The sequence below is a fragment of the Myotis lucifugus genome, unplaced genomic scaffold (assembly GCF_000147115.1).
Source record: "Myotis lucifugus unplaced genomic scaffold, Myoluc2.0 scaffold_1, whole genome shotgun sequence".
Taxonomy (NCBI): Eukaryota; Metazoa; Chordata; class Mammalia; order Chiroptera; family Vespertilionidae; genus Myotis; species Myotis lucifugus.
In genome coordinates, this window is record NW_005871049.1 from 15,650,250 (window position 1) to 15,668,504 (window position 18,255).

General features: G+C 39.2%; 1 protein-coding gene across 2 annotated transcripts in view; it reads left to right on the forward strand.

Annotated features, from left to right (window-relative positions):
• The window catches only part of SMAD1 (SMAD family member 1), a 67,855-nt gene that overhangs the window by 16,235 nt on the left and 33,365 nt on the right, over positions 1-18,255 (forward strand). For both annotated transcript variants that reach the window (XM_023754812.1, XM_006081742.3), the window contains exon 2: positions 12,611-13,193. In XM_023754812.1, the coding sequence (XP_023610580.1) occupies positions 12,794-13,193 (400 nt within the window). In that variant the 5' untranslated portion in view covers positions 12,611-12,793. The remainder of the gene's footprint in view (positions 1-12,610; positions 13,194-18,255) is intronic.

Sequence of the window (18,255 nt, forward strand, 5' to 3'; positions counted from 1 at the left end):
CAAAAGACTTATAATTTTTGATTATTTTATTTTATATATTTAAATGCCATTTTAACAAAAGAAAAAATCAACCAAAAAAAAAATGAGTTCGGGTGTCACCTCCTGACACGCGTGTCACAGGTTCGCCATCACTGTATCTAGTTGTTACTCCCTCCATGCTGTTCCTCTGATCGCTCTTGGTCTACTTCTTCCGTGACCTTTGATCCCACCTCAGATACTCAGTCCCACAGTCCTTCTAAAAATTAAACCGATTTCTCCAAGTTTATGGTTAATTCTTTTGTTGATTTACGTAAGCAGGAAAGTGTATTTGTTCATGGCTCTGCCTTCAGAATACCTCCAGCACCTGACCCCTTCTGCCGTCACAATCCAAACCCCGATCATCTCAAACTGTAACAATTGCCGCAGCTTCCCAACTGGTCTCCCTGCTGCTTCCTGCTTCCATCCTTTCCGCCTGTTCCCATCCCAACCCAGCCAGCCCTGCAGTCTTGTTAAACCGTCAGTCAGGGCATAACTTCCATCTCTCCTCACATCTCCCAGCGGCTTCCATCTCAATTTAGAGGGAAAGCTAACAAGTCCCTGCGGTTCCTATGTCTGCTCCCCTCACCTCTCCGACCTCACCTCCCGCGTCTCTCTCCTCACCGTGTTGCTGTCCCATTGGGCTCCTTGCTGTTGGAACGGGTCGACCACATTACTGCCTCCGGGCCTTTGTACCCGCAAGTCCCGCTGCCTGCCCTGTGCTTCCCCAGAGATCCGCGCGGCTCCCCCCTCCCCCCTCAGGCTTCCATTCGAATGTCACCTTCTCAGCGTGGCCTTCCATCACCCCTGGAATGTAGGTCTCCTGAAGGCATGGACTTCCTAAAAATGGCTGCTTTTGTCTCTTGTTCAGTGCTCTGTCCCAGTGCTTTGCATAGTGTCGGGCACAATATCGGTGTCTGTCAAGTGCATTGAATGACTGTAGTGCTTATCCGTTTTTCTTTTTATCGTTTTTTAAAAAATAAAGTTAGAACTTCACTGAACAGATAAAAACTAAAGACAGAAACTTTTTTTGTGGGGGGTATTTTTTTGTATATACAAAATGTTAAAATTAGCTTTCTTATTTGTGAAACTGCTCTCAATAAAATGTCACCTTTTTCAGCTTGTTAAAATTTTCAAATCAGTTTCACATATTTATATTTAACCTACCCAGTGGGGTAGGTAGTGGAGTCAACATTTTGTGGAAAAGCAAATGGGAGCTCAGAGAAGAGTTTTTTGCTCACAGTACAGCTACTAAGTGGAAAGCTGCCATTGCAACCTGCTTCTGATTCTGAGGGAAGGACTCTTGTTTTCTCATTTAGGAACATCTTAGAACGACAGAAACACGGCAGGGGTTTTATTTTGAAAGTCTGGAGAAAGGAGCCCTGATTTCTTATTCCGGATTTAGCCTGCCTTTTGTTCCCATGTTGAAAGTACGTAAAATAAATGGTTAACTTTAAAATTCCTGACAATGACAGATCAACAAGTTTTATTTCTCTCACCTGTGGAGGAAGTGGCCTCCACCCAGTTTTACTGAATTAGGAGGGAAGTGATTTTTTCAAGTGATAAAAAAGAAATAAAATTCCATGCTCTTCCCAGAGGAGGAGTTCAACAATTGGGAGAATGGTGTGAGACCATATGTTGGTTTGTAAAAGGATATAACTTGTAAAGATGTTTCCTTTGATGCCTGTGATGAATATGGATGTGTTTCCCTTCTAAAGGGTCCAGATTAAATTATTCAATTAGCTCTGCACTGAAGGATCTAAATATAGGGAGAGGGTTCAGGCTGTCCTGCCTCGTGAATGTCCGCTCACCCCTACAGATGTGCAAGTTTGTTGTCATAAACAGCACCTGTGAGTTCAGTGGAACAAGAGAAAAATGTTCCAAAAAATGAAACAGTAATTTTTTTTTTAAATAACGGGTAGTTTTTTCCGCCTATTCCATTTTTCCTGTGAATTTGGCATGTGCATTTTTTTTTTTTTAAACCTGATGAATAGGCATTAGTATCTATTCTGGTTTAAAATGTAGATCAACCACTTGCTAGAACATGGTCTCGAGAAAGTTACTTAACCTCTGAATTCAGGTTTATTAGTAAAGTCGAGATAACGATACATACCTTAGAGAACTCCTGTAAGGAGTCGGTAAGATGTTTGTAAAAACAATCAGTATAATGCTTGTGTAAGTAATAGCTCAATTAAACTAATTTCACTCGCTTGCTAATGATGAACCATTCATAACTGGCCACTCAATGGAAATTTACCACATTTAGCATTCTTTGCCATCTGTAGAATTGCTCTGCTATGATAACAATGACTCAAAGAGAAGTCTTTTTTCTTAGAGACAACTACTGTAGACTTCTCCCCTCTTGTAGTCAATGCAATTAAATTCTAAAATGCCTCCGGTCTTCCATGTCCTATGTTTGAGGAGTGAGCACTCGCGGGTCAGTGACTCAGCAGTGTTTGAGATATCTAGAGAAGTTTGTCAGGGTGAGGTACTTGGGAGCTGGCTCTCTCGAAGGCCACCCTGTGCTGAAGGACAGTTTCCCACGACAAGGCTGAATTTAAGAAAGGGGATTCAGTGGGACTAAGGAATGCCATACAACTTTGGGAAGAAGTGTCAAGGAGATATAGAAAGAAGCCAAGTTTGTTTGCTGACGTTGACAGGAAGAAAACTTTAAAGCGCCTTCAGTCTCCTTAAGTAAATAGCTAGTTCTCCAATGAAACATAACAGAACTGACACTTGCTGTTCTATATGGAATCTCTCTGACTAAGAAATTGGCCAGTTGGCTTACACACAGCCCAGCTTTATCAGGATGGACGGACAGACTTGTGTATGCAGAGCAGGACATGAAAGCATTCCTGTCCTAAAGAATTTTCTAACGCAATGAAGATACATTGAGTAGCCTACTTGGCACTCCTCAACTATACACCTAAACTGTAAGCCACATACAGGTCTGACCTTGGGGACTCCTGTAATTGTGGCATCCCTTGCTGCGTTTTCATCAAGGGGGCGCCACTTTTGAAATCATTTGACTGAAATGTCACAGCTGGTGATGAACGGACACGTGGTCGGTAAGCTAGCATTCGGGGTCCCCGCGGCACTCCCTTTCTTTTCGATCCCTGAGATTCCCATTCACCTAACACTCTGTCGAGACACCACATGGCAGCTCTTGCTAGCATGTCACTCAGTCACACCTGAGAGGCTGGGAGCTGTGTGTGAAGGCAACAGTACCTGCCTAATTGCATCACTAAAAAGGCTTTCAAGTGGCTTGTCCTCCCTCCCACCTTCAACCCCCCATCTCTCCAGATTTGGGAAATTACTCTCTGAAAAAAATAAACATGTTCATGAGAAAATGGCAAACTAGTTATTGTGCCAGCAATCACATGTTTAGAAGGTTGGGAAATGTTTGGAAGTAACCAAAACAAGGCTTGATAGTAAGGGGTTCCGTGAGGTGAAATTTGACTCTAGGTGTTGTTGACAGCAGGGCTTCGCTGATGCTTTGATTTAAAACCTGGTGGAGTTCTGTGATCCCCAAAGGATCTTCACATTGCTTTCTCGCGTAGGAAAATTGTTTAAGTACGTTTTCTTTTTCTGAGGACTCTGTCGAAGTAGAGTTCCCTTTAGTCCAACTGCCAAGCAATGAAGTAGGTTGTTTCACAAGTGCTTTGGAATCTGTAAAAGAAATGGAGAGAGATTTTATCTATTCTCACTTTTTTTTCTTATTTCTAAGTCCTCCACCCCTTATTTTGGTTGGTGATGGGCTACCTTTGGTTATTTTGGGCTACTTTTCACCCGTTTGAAATGGAGAAATGTGGAAAGTCAAGAGCTAACTGCTCTTTTAAAACAGGAAAAAGAAACAGAGGCGCTTCACCTGTTTTCTTCTACAATACCAATATTTCAAAAGCAGGCTAGTTACGAGTTGGGATAACTGGGGAAAAGAAACATTTGGACATTGTTGAAACCAAATCAGAGAGCATTGTTACTTTGGGGTGTTTTCTGAGACTGAAATAGAGAAAACCCATCTCCGTTTTTATGTTCATTGTAATGGCATTATCCTGTGTAGCAAAAGTTAACTTTTTTTTTTCTGTCTGCCTTAGGTGTCAATATGTATCATTTTCCTTAAGGATCTGTAAAATAAGTAACCTTTCATGCTTTTATTAGGAACTGTTTCGTGTTGGTACCATTTTTAGTTGTACTCTTAATAGTCCATTTTGGAATAATGAAAAATTACATTACAGATCTTCTCCCATGTTCATCTTTTTCTCCCTTTGTTGATGTTTTAATTTAGCTATGCATGCTCATCAGGCCTTGAATCCTATCTAAACTTGGATGTTAGGATAGATGACACATACCTTTTCCTAATACTAATTCATATTGCCACCAATCACTTTATGCAACACGTCTTTTCCATCTCCTTAGCATTCCCTATAGTGATGTGTTGTAGATATAAAAATGCTAAACTACAAAAATCATATGGTTTGCTTATGATTTCTCTGATGCCCTGCTGTAGCTCTTCTTTAGAAACTCAAGTCTTACTTTTTCTGTTTATTCATTAGATTATCTGTTTAAGCCCTAGCCGGTTTGGCTCAGTGGATAGGGTATTGGCCTGTGGACCGAAGGGTCCTGGGTTTGATTCTGATTCTGGTCGAGGGCATTGCAGGCTCCTCCCCCGTCTGGGCCCTGGTTGAGGCGAGTGCAGGAGGCAACCAATCAATGTGTCTCTCTCACATCGATATTTCTCTCTGTCTTTCCCTCTCTCTAAAAATCAATGGAAAAATATCTTTGGGTGAGGATAAAAAAAAAAAAGAAGCAAGGCCATCTGTTTAAGAAGAAAGCTAGTGGCATGAGTCAGGAAGTGTGCACCCGGTTTATTTGCTTACTTGGAAGTACTCGCTTCCCCCAAAAAAGGATCAAATATTTTTATAGAAAGATAATTTTATAAAATTGTCTTTTTTTCTTAAGCGACTCATCCAACTGTAACCATTTTCAAAGTAAAGTTAACCAATACCTTGTGATTTTAGTTCCTTGGTTCTTTTGATCTTTATGCTTTGATGTTTCACCTTTAGAGTTAAGATAATGAACCAAAGAACAAGAAATGAATTTTAAAAAGTGAGTTGCTTGTGTCATTGAAAATAGATCATTTACCTTCTATTTTCAAGGTAGTAGGATTCTGATTTTTTTCACCCCGGTCACTTTTTGGAGCATATATTTTATGTTAATTTTTATTGAATAACCTAATTATTCTTTCAATATTTAATGGGGTCATTTATTTTGTCTAGCTCACTGAATCCCATGCCAGTGCAAGATGTGTAAAGTGGCAGTGGTCTGAAGCTACAGAGGACATTGGGTCATTATCTGTCTCCTCTCCTTCTCATCCTTTTATTAAAGGTTCTTGGTTTGTAACACTTGGTGGCTAATCTCCTACCCCCTATCCCCCCACCCCCCACCTTCTTAAAAAATATATCTTCAGATACAGATCAAAGTAATTTCCTTTTAAAACTTTCTGTGGAAATTGGGATCTGAACATTAGAAGTGGCAGAGGGTGTGTTTTGTTGATATTCACACAGTCAGATAATTACGGGTGTCTTCGCTGGAAGAGGTAAGATGAAGAAATGCCCGCGGTGGTCCAGTTGGCTACTTAGGTTTCCTTTAAATACAAAGCGAGTCGCACGGCAGTTAAAGGCTTGTTAAATTTTTTTGCTTTTTTCCCTTTTAACATTAAGGAACACCACATAAGTTGCAAAATTAAATATCCGAGTCAAAAGGCGTATTTTTCTCATTTGGCTTCTGGCAGGGCTCAGAGAAACCCTTCTCAGGAACAGGACCCACAGGGAAGGGCTCTGAACTGAGAACCCTGTTTTAAACTCCCATTTTCATTACTTCTGAAACCAGATCGCACTACAGGTCCAGGCTGGCATGTAAGTAGAGAATTGTGTGTGGCTTGAGCTCCTGAAATTGAGTTTTGTTGTTTTGTAATTAGCAAATTACATATAGAAGCTTTAAACATTTATTTTAAAGTTATAGTTTGTCATTAAAGAGTGTTTGGAAAGTTTAGAAAAGTAAGAGAGAGAGAGAGAGAGAGAGAGAGAGAGAGAGAGAGAGAGTACTAACCTTGCATACCCAGCCACTGTTCATATTTTGGTGTATCTGCATAGTTGTTTATGTTATAGATATCACTCTGTGTTCTGCTTAAGGGTTTTTCCCAGTTATTACGTCGTTTTTATAAGCATAATTTTAAAGGGTTATATAACAGTCTGTTGAATGAATTGTACTATAGCTTACATAACTATTTTCCAATTATTAGATACTTCTTTTTCCCCCCATAATAAATAATGCTCTGATGAAAACCTTTGTACAAAAACTTTTTACCTTTTCTAGTTCAGAATATTTCAGACTAAGTTTCTAAAAGTGAAACAAAGATCTCCATATTTTAAGGCTTCTGGGGGGTTCTTTACTAGATTAATGGTTTTTTTCTTTTTCTTTTTTTTTGTCAGTGTGAAATGTTTGTATTTGGAGAAGCGGGAAGGAAATCTCTGTTTGCTGACTCATGTTTTTATTTTGCACTTTAAACTGATAAGGCCACTTAACTTTTGACATAAACTAAAGCAGGAAGTACAAAAAGGGGCAGAAAAAAATGAGTTGTCTTGCCAAGGACAGAGTATCATGGACTTATTTGAATTCCTAATGGGAGGTAGATGACCTGTTTGACTTGGATATATTAGAAAAGTGCTTAACTCAGAAACACACAAATTAGTGATCAGCCTGCATTTTGGGTCATCTGTGCATTTATATGCAAAGGGTGTGATCTTGGCCCTTTGATTTTTGTGAGTGACATCAAGACATTCACCCCCTAACTGGCCCCTGCAGTATTTTGAAGCCGTATGTTTTGTTTCTGTTTTTGTCTTGTCTCTGTATGGAGAAGACTTCCTGTATTGAGGATATCACCTTAGCTGTCTTTCTAAAGCATAGATCTAGTCATGTCGATGCTCTCATTTAAAACCGTCCACTAGTCTACAGAATGAGGTGTATCACAGGCCCTTCAACGTCTTACCCCTGCCCTTCTTATCAGTCTTGTATTGTCTCTCACCACCTTGAACCCTAGCATTTCTATTGTGTGTCTGTTAAAACTAGCAATTTAGAAAAGTGGTTAGCCCTAGCCGGTTTGCTCAGTGGTTAGAGTGTCAGCCTGCGGACTGAAGGGTCCCGGATTTGATTTCGGTCAAGGACACGTACCTGGGTTGCAGGCTCCTCCCCGGCCCGGGTCCTGGTCAGGGCTCATGAAGGAGGCAACCAGTCGATGTGTTTCAATCACATCGGTGTTTCTGTCTTTCCCTCTCTCTTCCACTCTCCCTAAAAACTAATGGAAAAATATCCTCGGGTGAGGATTAACAACAACAAAAACGTGGTTACTAAAAGAAATGGAGGCTGCCGAGCCAGACGCATGGGTTCAGACTCTGACTCTGCCACACGGCTGTGTACATACACAACCTCGGGCAAGTCATACAACTTTCTACATTCCCCTTTCCCTAGCTGTAAAATTAGCGGTCACTTTGGAGGGTTTGTTGCAAAGATTAAACTAGTTAATAGATGTGAAGTGCTTGGAACAGATTCTGTCAGGTAATGATTGCTCAAAATGTTAGCTCTGTTGTTTCACAGAATTCTACCCATCCTTTAAGGCCTGTCTGATCCTTCCTTGTTGACGAACTTCGTGAAATCCTGGAATTAATGGTTCTCTCTTTTTTTTCTGCTTTTCTATGTTATTGGTGCCTGTTTTAGAGCTTTCACCACATAGCATCATAGTTAGGCACTGGCTCTTGCATTAGAATGTGAGCTCCCTCAGTATGTAGACATCTGTGCCTCTTTCCTTGGAGAAGCACAGTGCTCAGTACAGTGATGTTGGATGAATGTCAGTTTGGTTAGTTAAAACAGGTCTGAAATGGTGGTTCTTAATCCCCTGCCACCCCCCAACACATGTATTAGTGTAACAAACCCATCAGTGATAGAGCTTCAAGTAACCTCAAGTGATTTTTCAATAACTCACCCCCTCTACTTAAAAATTATTGGCTAAACTATAAAGAAGCAGTTTTTGGAATAAAAGAAAATAACATATAGAACAAGAAGAAATATATTCCCTTCATAAATTGTGACTCGAGGACTAGACAGAAGTTGTCTTTCTTGTTCCTTTGCAAAGCTAACTTTTAGTAAATGATCATGTCAATAGGTACACTCTGACCAAGTGTGACTTTTGATAATAGCATCATTTTGTTTCCTGTTAAATGAAAATAATACCAGCGTGAAAAGAACTGGTAAATTTGGGCAAAAAATCTTTACTTTAAAAAGGAAACTACTGACTGCTACAGCCTATTAAATAATATTCATATTGGGTAATATTTATTCATACTAAATATTGAATAAAGTTGAAGCCCCACACTTGGCCTTCTGATTTCTCCAATGAGCTAAACATTTGTTGAGAATCTGCTATGTGCCAGGCACTGTGCTGGACTCCAAAGATAGGAAGACAGAACATTGAATTCCTTATTTTAATATAATGAGAAAGATGTGTAAATGACCACAGAGTAGCTATGGACATGCACAGTGTGCTGTGAAAGCTGTTCATAATCATTATCTTTTTTAATTTCGAGGATCAGTAATGATTTTCCCCTTTTATTTGTTATTGATAATAAATGCCTTCTCTTTTATTAACTATTTTTTCTAGAGGTTTATTCAATTTTATTAGTCTTTTCAAAGAACCAACTTTGATTTTATAGGTTTTCTCTATTATTTTTTTTAAATAACTACTGTCATTTCCTTCTACTTTTTTTGGATTTAATTTAATGTTTTTTCTTGTGGTGGATACATAGAATATTGGTTTTCAGCTTTATCTTTCCTTTCCAATATATGCATTTAAGAGTATACATTTCCCTTTAAGCATGGTTTGAGCCATATCCTACAGGTTTTGATTTATCATATTTTCATAATCATTAAGTTAAAAAGGGTTTCTAATTTCCACTGTGGTTTCTTTTTGACCCATGGATTATTTAAAAGTATAATTATTTTTAATAACAACATTTTGTTACTGATTTCTTAGTTATGCTATGATCAAAGGACACATTCTGTATGGTTTTGCTCTGTATGGAGATTTGTTTTATGGCTCATTATATGGTCATTTTGGGTAAATATTCCATGTGTATTTGAAGGTATTTTGCACTCTACAGTTCTTGGATACAATGATATACGTATATGAATTGGATCAAGTTTTTAAAGACATTGTTAATCTTCTGTATCTATTGATTTTTGTTTGCTTGTGTTATCAGTTACTGTGTTAATCTTCCACTAGCTTGTGGGTTCTCTCTTTATTAGTTTCATTCTGTCAGTTTCTGCTTATGTATTTTGAGACTGTTACTATGTGCATAAAAATTTGATATATTCATGGTGGGGATTGTGATATATTCATGGTAGATTAACTCTTTTAACATTATGAAATGTCCCTTTTTATATCTGATTATGCTTCTATTTTGAAGCCTATTTTGTCTGATTGGCTAGCTTTGCCAGCATTTTGGTAAGAATAACCATCCTTCCTATCAACCTTTCTCCGTCCTTATATTTAATCTGTGTCTCTCGTAAGTACACTGTGGTTAAGAGGAGCTCCCCATCCTCACCCCCATCTTTTACTTACATATTTAATCTGTTTATATTTAAGTAATTGCTGATATTTTGGGGATTAGATCTAAATTGTATTGTTATTTATTTGTCCCATCCACTATTTGCTTCTTTTTTCCCTTATATTCTTTGTATTAGTCATATTTTAAAAAATAATTTACATATTTTAAAACTACTATTACCTTTTTATAGTTTTTAAATTATTCTTTCAGTGGTTGCTTTATTATGACATGACTTTAAAACTTATATCAATAATAATTTAATTCTTTACTGTAGCCTGGGTAATAGAGGGAGCTTAGAACACCAACTTCATTTAGCCCTTTCTGCTTTTTTTGGGTTATGCATCTTAATTGTATGTTTTAAACACCAAAGCGATTCCTATTATTGTTTTGTGACATCAGTATTCATTTAGACTTACCCTTATTTACCCTTCTGAAACTCTTCATTCTTTCCTGCAGTTCCTTGTTTCTTTCTAGGAACTTTTTCCTTCTGCCTGAAGAATTCCTTCTGGAAGCCAGTTTTCTCAGATTTTGTTTGTTGGAAAACATCTTTATTTCACAATCATTTCTTTGCATGATTTTTTCTACTAAGTATAGAATTCTGAGTTATCAGCTCTTTATTTACATTTGGCATGCTAAGGATGTTATTTCATTGTATTTATCCTTTTGGGGATTTATAGGGCTTCATGAATCTGTGGCTAGATGGCTATTGTCAGTTTTGGTAAAGCCTTGGCCATTATCTACCTCTGTCACTCTTCTCTTTTCTCATCACCTTGATCCATTTTAGTATTAAGATGATTCTAAGCTATGTTGTAGTATAAAAACTGGTCCATGTCATTTTTGCCCTTATGGGTCTGAACTAAAAGCCTAGTGTACTCACCAGGCCTTCTTCTTAGCAGGCCCTCAACTCCAATTTTTTTTTTTTTTTTGTCTCCACCATAAGATTACTGAAATCTCTGCTTGGGTCTTTAGCCTCTTTCAGTATGGCTACTAGGCCTCTTGCTATTCATAGCATAGGCTTTGCAAATGCCTTGAAAAGAAAAGCAATGAAGAATGCTCAGCTCACTTCATTGCTTTCTCCTTTTCTCCAATATCTTGGCCACTATGGTCCTGAGTACCTTGGTTGCTTTTTAAAAAATATATATTTTTATTGATTTCAGAGAGGAAGGGAGAGGGTGAGAGTAACATCAATGATGAGTGAGAATCATGAATTGGCTGCCTCCTGCACGGCTCCCACTGGGGATCAAGCCGGAAACCCCAGCATGTGTCCCCACCAAAACCAAACCATGACCTCCTGGTTCATAGGTCAACACTTAACCATTGAGCAATACCGGTTGGGCACCTTGGTTGATTTTTCATGCCATTAAAAACCAGGCTCCCCCACCCTAGTTTGTTTGCATTTTATACAGCTTTTATAGTAATTTTTGGGAGGAGGTTGGTTTGATACATGCTACTGCACCTTAGCCAGAGTTTGTGTAAAGTTACCCTCTTTAATCTTTCTCACCTTTTGTGCTTACATCTGGCTAAAGGTAACTAGAAGGTTTAAATGAGACAACTTCACTAAAGAATTTGGTAAATCATTCTGCTCATGGCCATAGAAAGCAAATTTGAAAAAGTGTGAAATAAATTTCTTACCTTACATATCCTGTGGCCAATAGACATATGCTTGTTCATTGAATAAGTACCCTAAATTGTTGCTACATTTATGTGGTAAAAATATAACTACCCCTCCTTTTAGCATTAAAAATACTTGAACAAATGAAAACCTTTGTTTTTGTTGATTCAGGTGTGTCTTAAAATACACTTTTAGTGCTATAAATGAATCTAAATATAAAACACTATAATATCTGGTGAGAACTTGAACTGTTTTGTACTAAGGTGTCTATTGCTTCTATCTCAGAAATCATGTAAACGGTAACACACTACTTTTTATTTTTTATGTATTTATTTATTTTAAAATATATTTTTATTAATTTCAGAGAGTAAGGGAGAGGGAGAGAGAGACAGAAACATCAATGATCAGAGAGAATCATTGATTGGCTGCCTCCTGCATGACCCCTACTGGGGATCGAGCCCACAACCCAGGCATGTGGGGGAATCGAACCGTGACCTCCTGGTTCATAGGTCGATGCTCAACCACTGGGCCACACCGGCCTGGCAGTAACACACTACTTTTAAAACTGTGTCTCAGTTTATTCATCTGTAAAATGACAGTGCTTTTATTACCTAGCTGAAAGGATTATTTAAAGGATTAAATGCTGTGTGTTAGTCTGCTTGGGCTGCCATAACAAAGTGTAGCAGGTCCTTGAATGACGTCATTTTGTTCAACGTTTTGTTATAACGTTGATGAGATGCCATACGAACTCTTATTTGTATCAGTTAGCCTATGGTAAAAATCGGATTCCTTATACATTGTTTTGCTTAAAGTCGCAGAACCTATTGAGAACATTACATGAGGCCTTACTGTACTATAGATTGTGTGGTTTAAACAACAGACATTTATTTGTCACAGTTCTGAAAGCTAGGAAGTCCAAGATCAAGGTCCCAGCCAATTGGTTTCTGGTTTTCTCTTCTGGGCTTGCAGATGGCTGCCTTCTCTCTGTGTCCTCACATGGCCTTCCCTCAGTGCATGGGGGAGAGAGAGAGAGAAAGAGATACCCTCCCTTCTTCTTGTAAAGCCACCATTCCTATCAGATATGACCCCACCCTCATCATCTCATTTAACCTTCATTATTTCCTTAGGGGCTCCCTCTCCAAATATAGTGATGTTGGGGGTTAGGGTTTTAACATGAGTTTTAGGAGGGACATAGTTCAGTTCATATCATACTATAATACACAAAAGCACTTAAAATCATACCTGGCCCATAGTAATTTTTTAATAACTTGTGGCTTGTGATAGAGATGATTTTAAACATTTTTTCTTCTTTTTTCTTTTCTAGGTACTGACTCTGGGTTACCTTTTGAAACACTAGGAATGGTCCTTCCTACTTTTCAGCACCTCAAGACTAAGAAGCTAAGGAGAGTCCTATGTAAATAAAGGGAAATCCCTCCTCTGGTCCTTTTGCATTTGGAGGCTCCTGTATTTTACCATAAACAAGGAGTGTCTGACTGGTGCCATCACCATGAACGTGACAAGTTTATTTTCCTTCACAAGTCCAGCCGTGAAGAGACTTCTCGGGTGGAAGCAGGGCGACGAAGAAGAAAAATGGGCAGAGAAAGCGGTGGATGCTTTGGTGAAAAAACTGAAGAAAAAGAAGGGGGCCATGGAGGAACTGGAAAAGGCCCTGAGCTGCCCGGGGCAGCCCAGCAACTGTGTCACCATCCCCCGCTCTCTGGATGGCAGGCTGCAGGTTTCCCACCGGAAGGGACTGCCTCATGTCATTTACTGCCGAGTGTGGCGCTGGCCCGACCTGCAGAGCCACCATGAACTGAAACCACTGGAATGCTGCGAGTTTCCTTTCGGCTCCAAGCAGAAGGAGGTGTGCATCAATCCCTACCACTATAAGAGAGTGGAAAGCCCCGGTAAGTGAGTCTTTTCAGTGTTGATGCGTGTAGCAGATTCGTGTGGTTTAAAACGTCAAAATAATTCCTCTTCAGTGGAATTTTGCTATGACATATTCCCTGTAGAGGATGTATATGAATTATGTTCTGCAATGGAATCATTTGATGCGATTACTTTATAAGACATTTCTAATTTTTTACATGTCTTACCTTTTAGGGGGGTCTATAGTAAAAGATACGCTACTTTAAAATTTGTACGATTTTGCTCTCAAATTAGAGTCCACATTGTGGACATTTGCTTCAGTTGGAAAGTGATTAGGCAATCTTAAGCACTTTAGTATCTCATTGTCAGATTGGAACTGATTTTGTTGATGGATTAATGGTTACCAAGAGTTCCAAAATGAGTCTGTGCCTTAGAGTCACATGACCTCCCTCCCAGAAATTCTGATTCTTGTATAGCCTAGTAATCCATGTTTTTAACAAGGTGGTGCTGATGTAGTTTATTAGATTGTGTTTGCTAGGTCATGTCATAACATGGTTCTCAAATAAAAGGCATTCTTTTTTTTTATGGAGTATTTAAGACATACAAACAGAGTTTAAAGACTGGGGAATAATATAATAAACATCTCTGTACCCATCACCCAGTTTAAGAAATAAGAGATTATAAATAAAACTGAAATTACAGTTTATACCTCTCTGATCCCATTCTCTTCAGTAACTACTATTCTGAATTTGATAAAATTTTATGGTTATCACTAGAGGCCTGATGCACGAAATTCTTGCAAGAGGTATGGCCCTCGCAGCCACATCAGCTGCCCTGGCTTCGGCCAGCAGGTTGCCCGGAAGGTCGTCTGGACAGTTCCACTGTTTGGCCGTCCGGTCTAATTAGCATATTACACTTTTATTATTATAGATTCCTGTCATGCTTTTTAAGTATAAGTAACAGTATTAGTACATATGAATTCATCTCGATACCTATTTTGTATACTTAAGATTATCTATAATAATAAAAGCGTAATATGCTAATTAGACCAGGCAGCCGAATGACCTTCCGGACGAAGCCAGGGCTGCGAGGGCCAAGGCAGCCGGGCCTGCAAAGGCCTACTCTTGCACAAATTTCGTGCATAAGGCCTCTAGTTATATAATGATATTGGAGGATCCTTCTACAATTTGTTATATTCATTCACCATTATGTTTTTATGACTTCTATTTTATACACTGTAAGATTACTCTTTGAGTTCTGTGAAAAATCCCCTGGAGATTTTATTGGAATTTCATTGATTTCATTTGGGGCGGGACTGACATAGTCATACCCAGTGCATAATCTTTTCTAAAGTTATATAGGTCTTTTTAAAAATTTTTCTCCATAAAGTTCTTGTACATCTTTTCTTAGGTTTATTTCTAATCACTGTTTGGGTTCTATTGTATCCTTTTATAAGTTATATTTTGTTATAGTTGCTCTTGTTGGAACTGCACTTGCTTTTTACCAACAACCTTACTGAATTCCCCTTATTCTAATATAAACATACTACTTACTGCTTGTTATACCTGCTGTGATGTTAATTAAAAAAACAAACACACACACACACACACAAAACTCAACTCAAAGAAACATGGTCGTCTTTTAGCTAGAAATTGAGATGGAGCAAAGAGTTTTGGAGAGTAAAAAATAGTGTATAAGTAATACAGTCATGTGACGCATAATAATGTTTTGGTCAACAACAGACCACCAATATGACACTGGTCTCATAAGATTTTAATGGAGCAAAAAAATTCCTGCCACCTAGTGAGAACTCCGCTGTCATTTCACTATCAAAGTGGTGTGTTTCCCTCCAAACATCACTCTTTGACCCAACCATTGTGTCGAGGAGTTACAGAAGCTTTTAAGGCCTACGACCTGAGGAGGACCTGTGTCCGGGCTGTTGCTAACACTGAAGGAGACATTGAGAAGACACTGATGCAATTCTGGAAAGATTACGTCTATGATGTTCAAGGTTTGCTTAAGAACCTTGCTTGGGTTTAGGGTGATGTCACCCAGGAGTCTATGAATGACATCTGGAAGAAAGACACTCAAGAGGTTCATTCATGACTTCAAAGGATTTGCCCAGGATGAGGTAGTTGCAGAAATCAACAAGGCTGTGGTTGAGATGGTAAACAAACAACTTGAATGTGGGTGTGGATGAGGGTGACATTGAGGAGCTCCTGGAGGAATGGCTAATGAGGAGTTGTGGGAAGTGGAATAGGAATGCATAGCTGAAGAAGAAGCAAGAAAAAAAGAAGAACCCCCAAGGAAATTCACAGTGAAGGGTTTAGCAGATGCTTTTGCAGACCTCAGCAGGTGCCTTAAAAGGCGCCTTAAGAGATTTGTACTCGAACACCGAAAGGTTTGGATCAGGGGTCCTCAAACTTTTTAAACAGGGGGCCAGTTCACTGTCCCTCAGACCGTTGGAGGGCCAGACTATAGTTAAAAAAAAACAACTATGAACAAATTCCTATGCACACTGCACATACCTTATTTTGAAGTAAAAAAACAAAATGGGAACAAATACAATATTTGTATTTGCATGTGGCCCACGGGCTGTAGTTTGAGGACCCCTGGTTTGGATGGTGCATTATCTGGTTACAAGAAAATCTGTGATGAAGAAAAGAAACAAACCAAACCATCATGGACATATTTCTGGAAAGAGCGACACCTCCATGAGAAGAGCGACAGTCGGGTCCTTTAGGAGGTGTTCCAGAAGAAGGCACCGTTATCGTAGAAGAAGACAGTTCTATGGGTGTTATTGTCCCTGAAGCCCTTCCAGTGGGACAAGGTGTGGAGGTGGAAGGCGGTGATGTAGGTGATCCTGACCTTGTGTTGGCATAGGCTAATGTGTGTGTTTTTGTCTTTAACTACAAAGTTTAGAAAGTAAAAAAAAAAATTTCTTTAATTCTAAAAATAAAGCTTATAGAATAAAGACATAAATCAAGAAAACATTTTTGTACAGCTGTATAATGTGTTCTGTTTTAAGCTAAATGTCTCAAGGGTTGAAAAGTTAAAAAAATTAAAATGTTTATAAAGTAAAAAAGTTACAGTAAGCTATGTTTTATTTATTATTGAAAAAAGGAAAGTTTTAAAAATAAATTTACTGTAGCCTTAGTGTACAGTATTTATAAAGTCTTCAGTAGGGGATAGCAATGTCCTAGGCCTTCCCATTCACCCACCACCCACTCAGAGCAACTTGTAGTCCTGCAAGCTCCATTCAAGGTACATGCCCTATACAGGTGTACCATTCTTTATCTTTTACACTATGTTTTTACTGTACCTTTTCTATGTTTGGATTCAGACATACTTACCTCTGTGTTATAGTTGCCTACAGTATTTTTTACAGTAACATGACGTATAGACCATAGGCTGGACCACATAGCCTCGGTGTGCAGTGGGCTGTCCCATCTAGGTCTGTGTAAGTGCACTCTGTGATGTTCACACAATGACAGGATCTCCTAACGATGCATTCCTGGGAACGTAAACCCGCCATGAAGTGAGACGTAACTGTGTGTACAAATAAGATTATTTAAGCGCGTGATGTTAAGAGTCTCTCTTTCTGCAAGTGTTTGGACAGTTTATAGGAAAGAGAAAGTTCATGCAGCTTCTGAAGACGATGGCCCTGCTGCTAATGTAACAGGTGACTCTTTCCTTGGACGTTGAGTAGCCTTAGAATCAAGGCTGCTCATTAGTGGTCGGGGTAAGTGTGGGTTTTCTTTTCCTTTACCAAAGGAAATGCTGACAGCGGTTAAGGAAGTCATCTGACTGTGGTTGTGAGGAGACCATTCAGCTGCTATCTGCTGCTACTAAAATGGCTTCACGGAGACTTCCTGTCGTTTGGCCCTTTTCTTTTCTTTTTTATGTGTTTCACATGGTTCTTGAAAATTATCTTCTGTCCTTTGAACTTGATTAACTTGAAAGGCCATGTTGAACCTGAGCTTGAAATTCTGAGATTTCCATTTTGATCTTTAAAGTAACACCCTGCAGTTAGCTTCCAGGTGCTTTCATTTTCAGCGTAATGGCTCCCAGCTGCTGGAAGAATGAAATGCACCTAAAATCCTCTTCACCTGTTGCCGGAATGTGGGTTTCTGACTCTGGCTGTTTCGGTCATTATGTCATTTGTCACTCGGTGAATTTTACCTTGAAGAGGAAGTCTTTACATTACAGGAAAGGAGGAGGAATTGGTGGCTGCCAGGGGCTGAGGAGGGGAGTGGGCGTGGCTGTCAAGGGCACCAGGAGAGATCCTTGGGTTGCTGGACATTCTCCGTGTCTTGATTGTAATCAGTGTCAGTATTCTGATCCTGAGGTTGTTCTGTAGTTTTGCAAGGTGTTGCCATTGGAAGAGGCTGGGTAAAGGGTAGGCCGGATTTCTCTGTATTATGTCGTACAGCTGCATGGGAATCCACAATTATCTCAACTTAAAAAGTAGTGATTTGGGCCCTGACCAGTTTGGCTCAGTGGATAGAGCATCGGCCTGCAGACTGAAGGGTCCCAGGTTCGATTCTGGTCAAGGGCATGTACCTTGGTTGTGGGCACATCCCCAGTAGGGGTTGTGCAGGAGGCAGCTGATCCATGTTTCTCTCTCATCGATGTTTCTAACTCTCTATCCCTCTCCCTTCCTCTCTGTAAACAAATCAATAAAATATATTAAAAAAAAAAAGTAGTGATTCGGGAAGAAGCAGGTAGTTCAGCTCTCGACTCCGACAGTCACACCTCTGCTTTTCCTCTCGACAGCATTGTGCTTGGATACGCAGCAGAGGTGCTCTGTGCATACTTCATATTTTCACACACAGAATATTAAAAAGACATTACGTACTCAAGGATCAAGATATAGTGCAGTTAATATTTTTAAAAAACAAAAGTCAGTATCTTTTCTAAAAAATGTGTTTCTTTTATATTGGGAATGTTTTTACTTGAAACAGTGGTGACAGAAACTTTATCTTATTCAGGTGATTGGGGTTTCCTTTTCTGTGTTGTTTTTTAAGTCTTGTGTTAGTACATTCATTTGGAGAAGTATTCGTTTATCTGAGTGGTGCTATCTAGGAGTCTGATAATTGA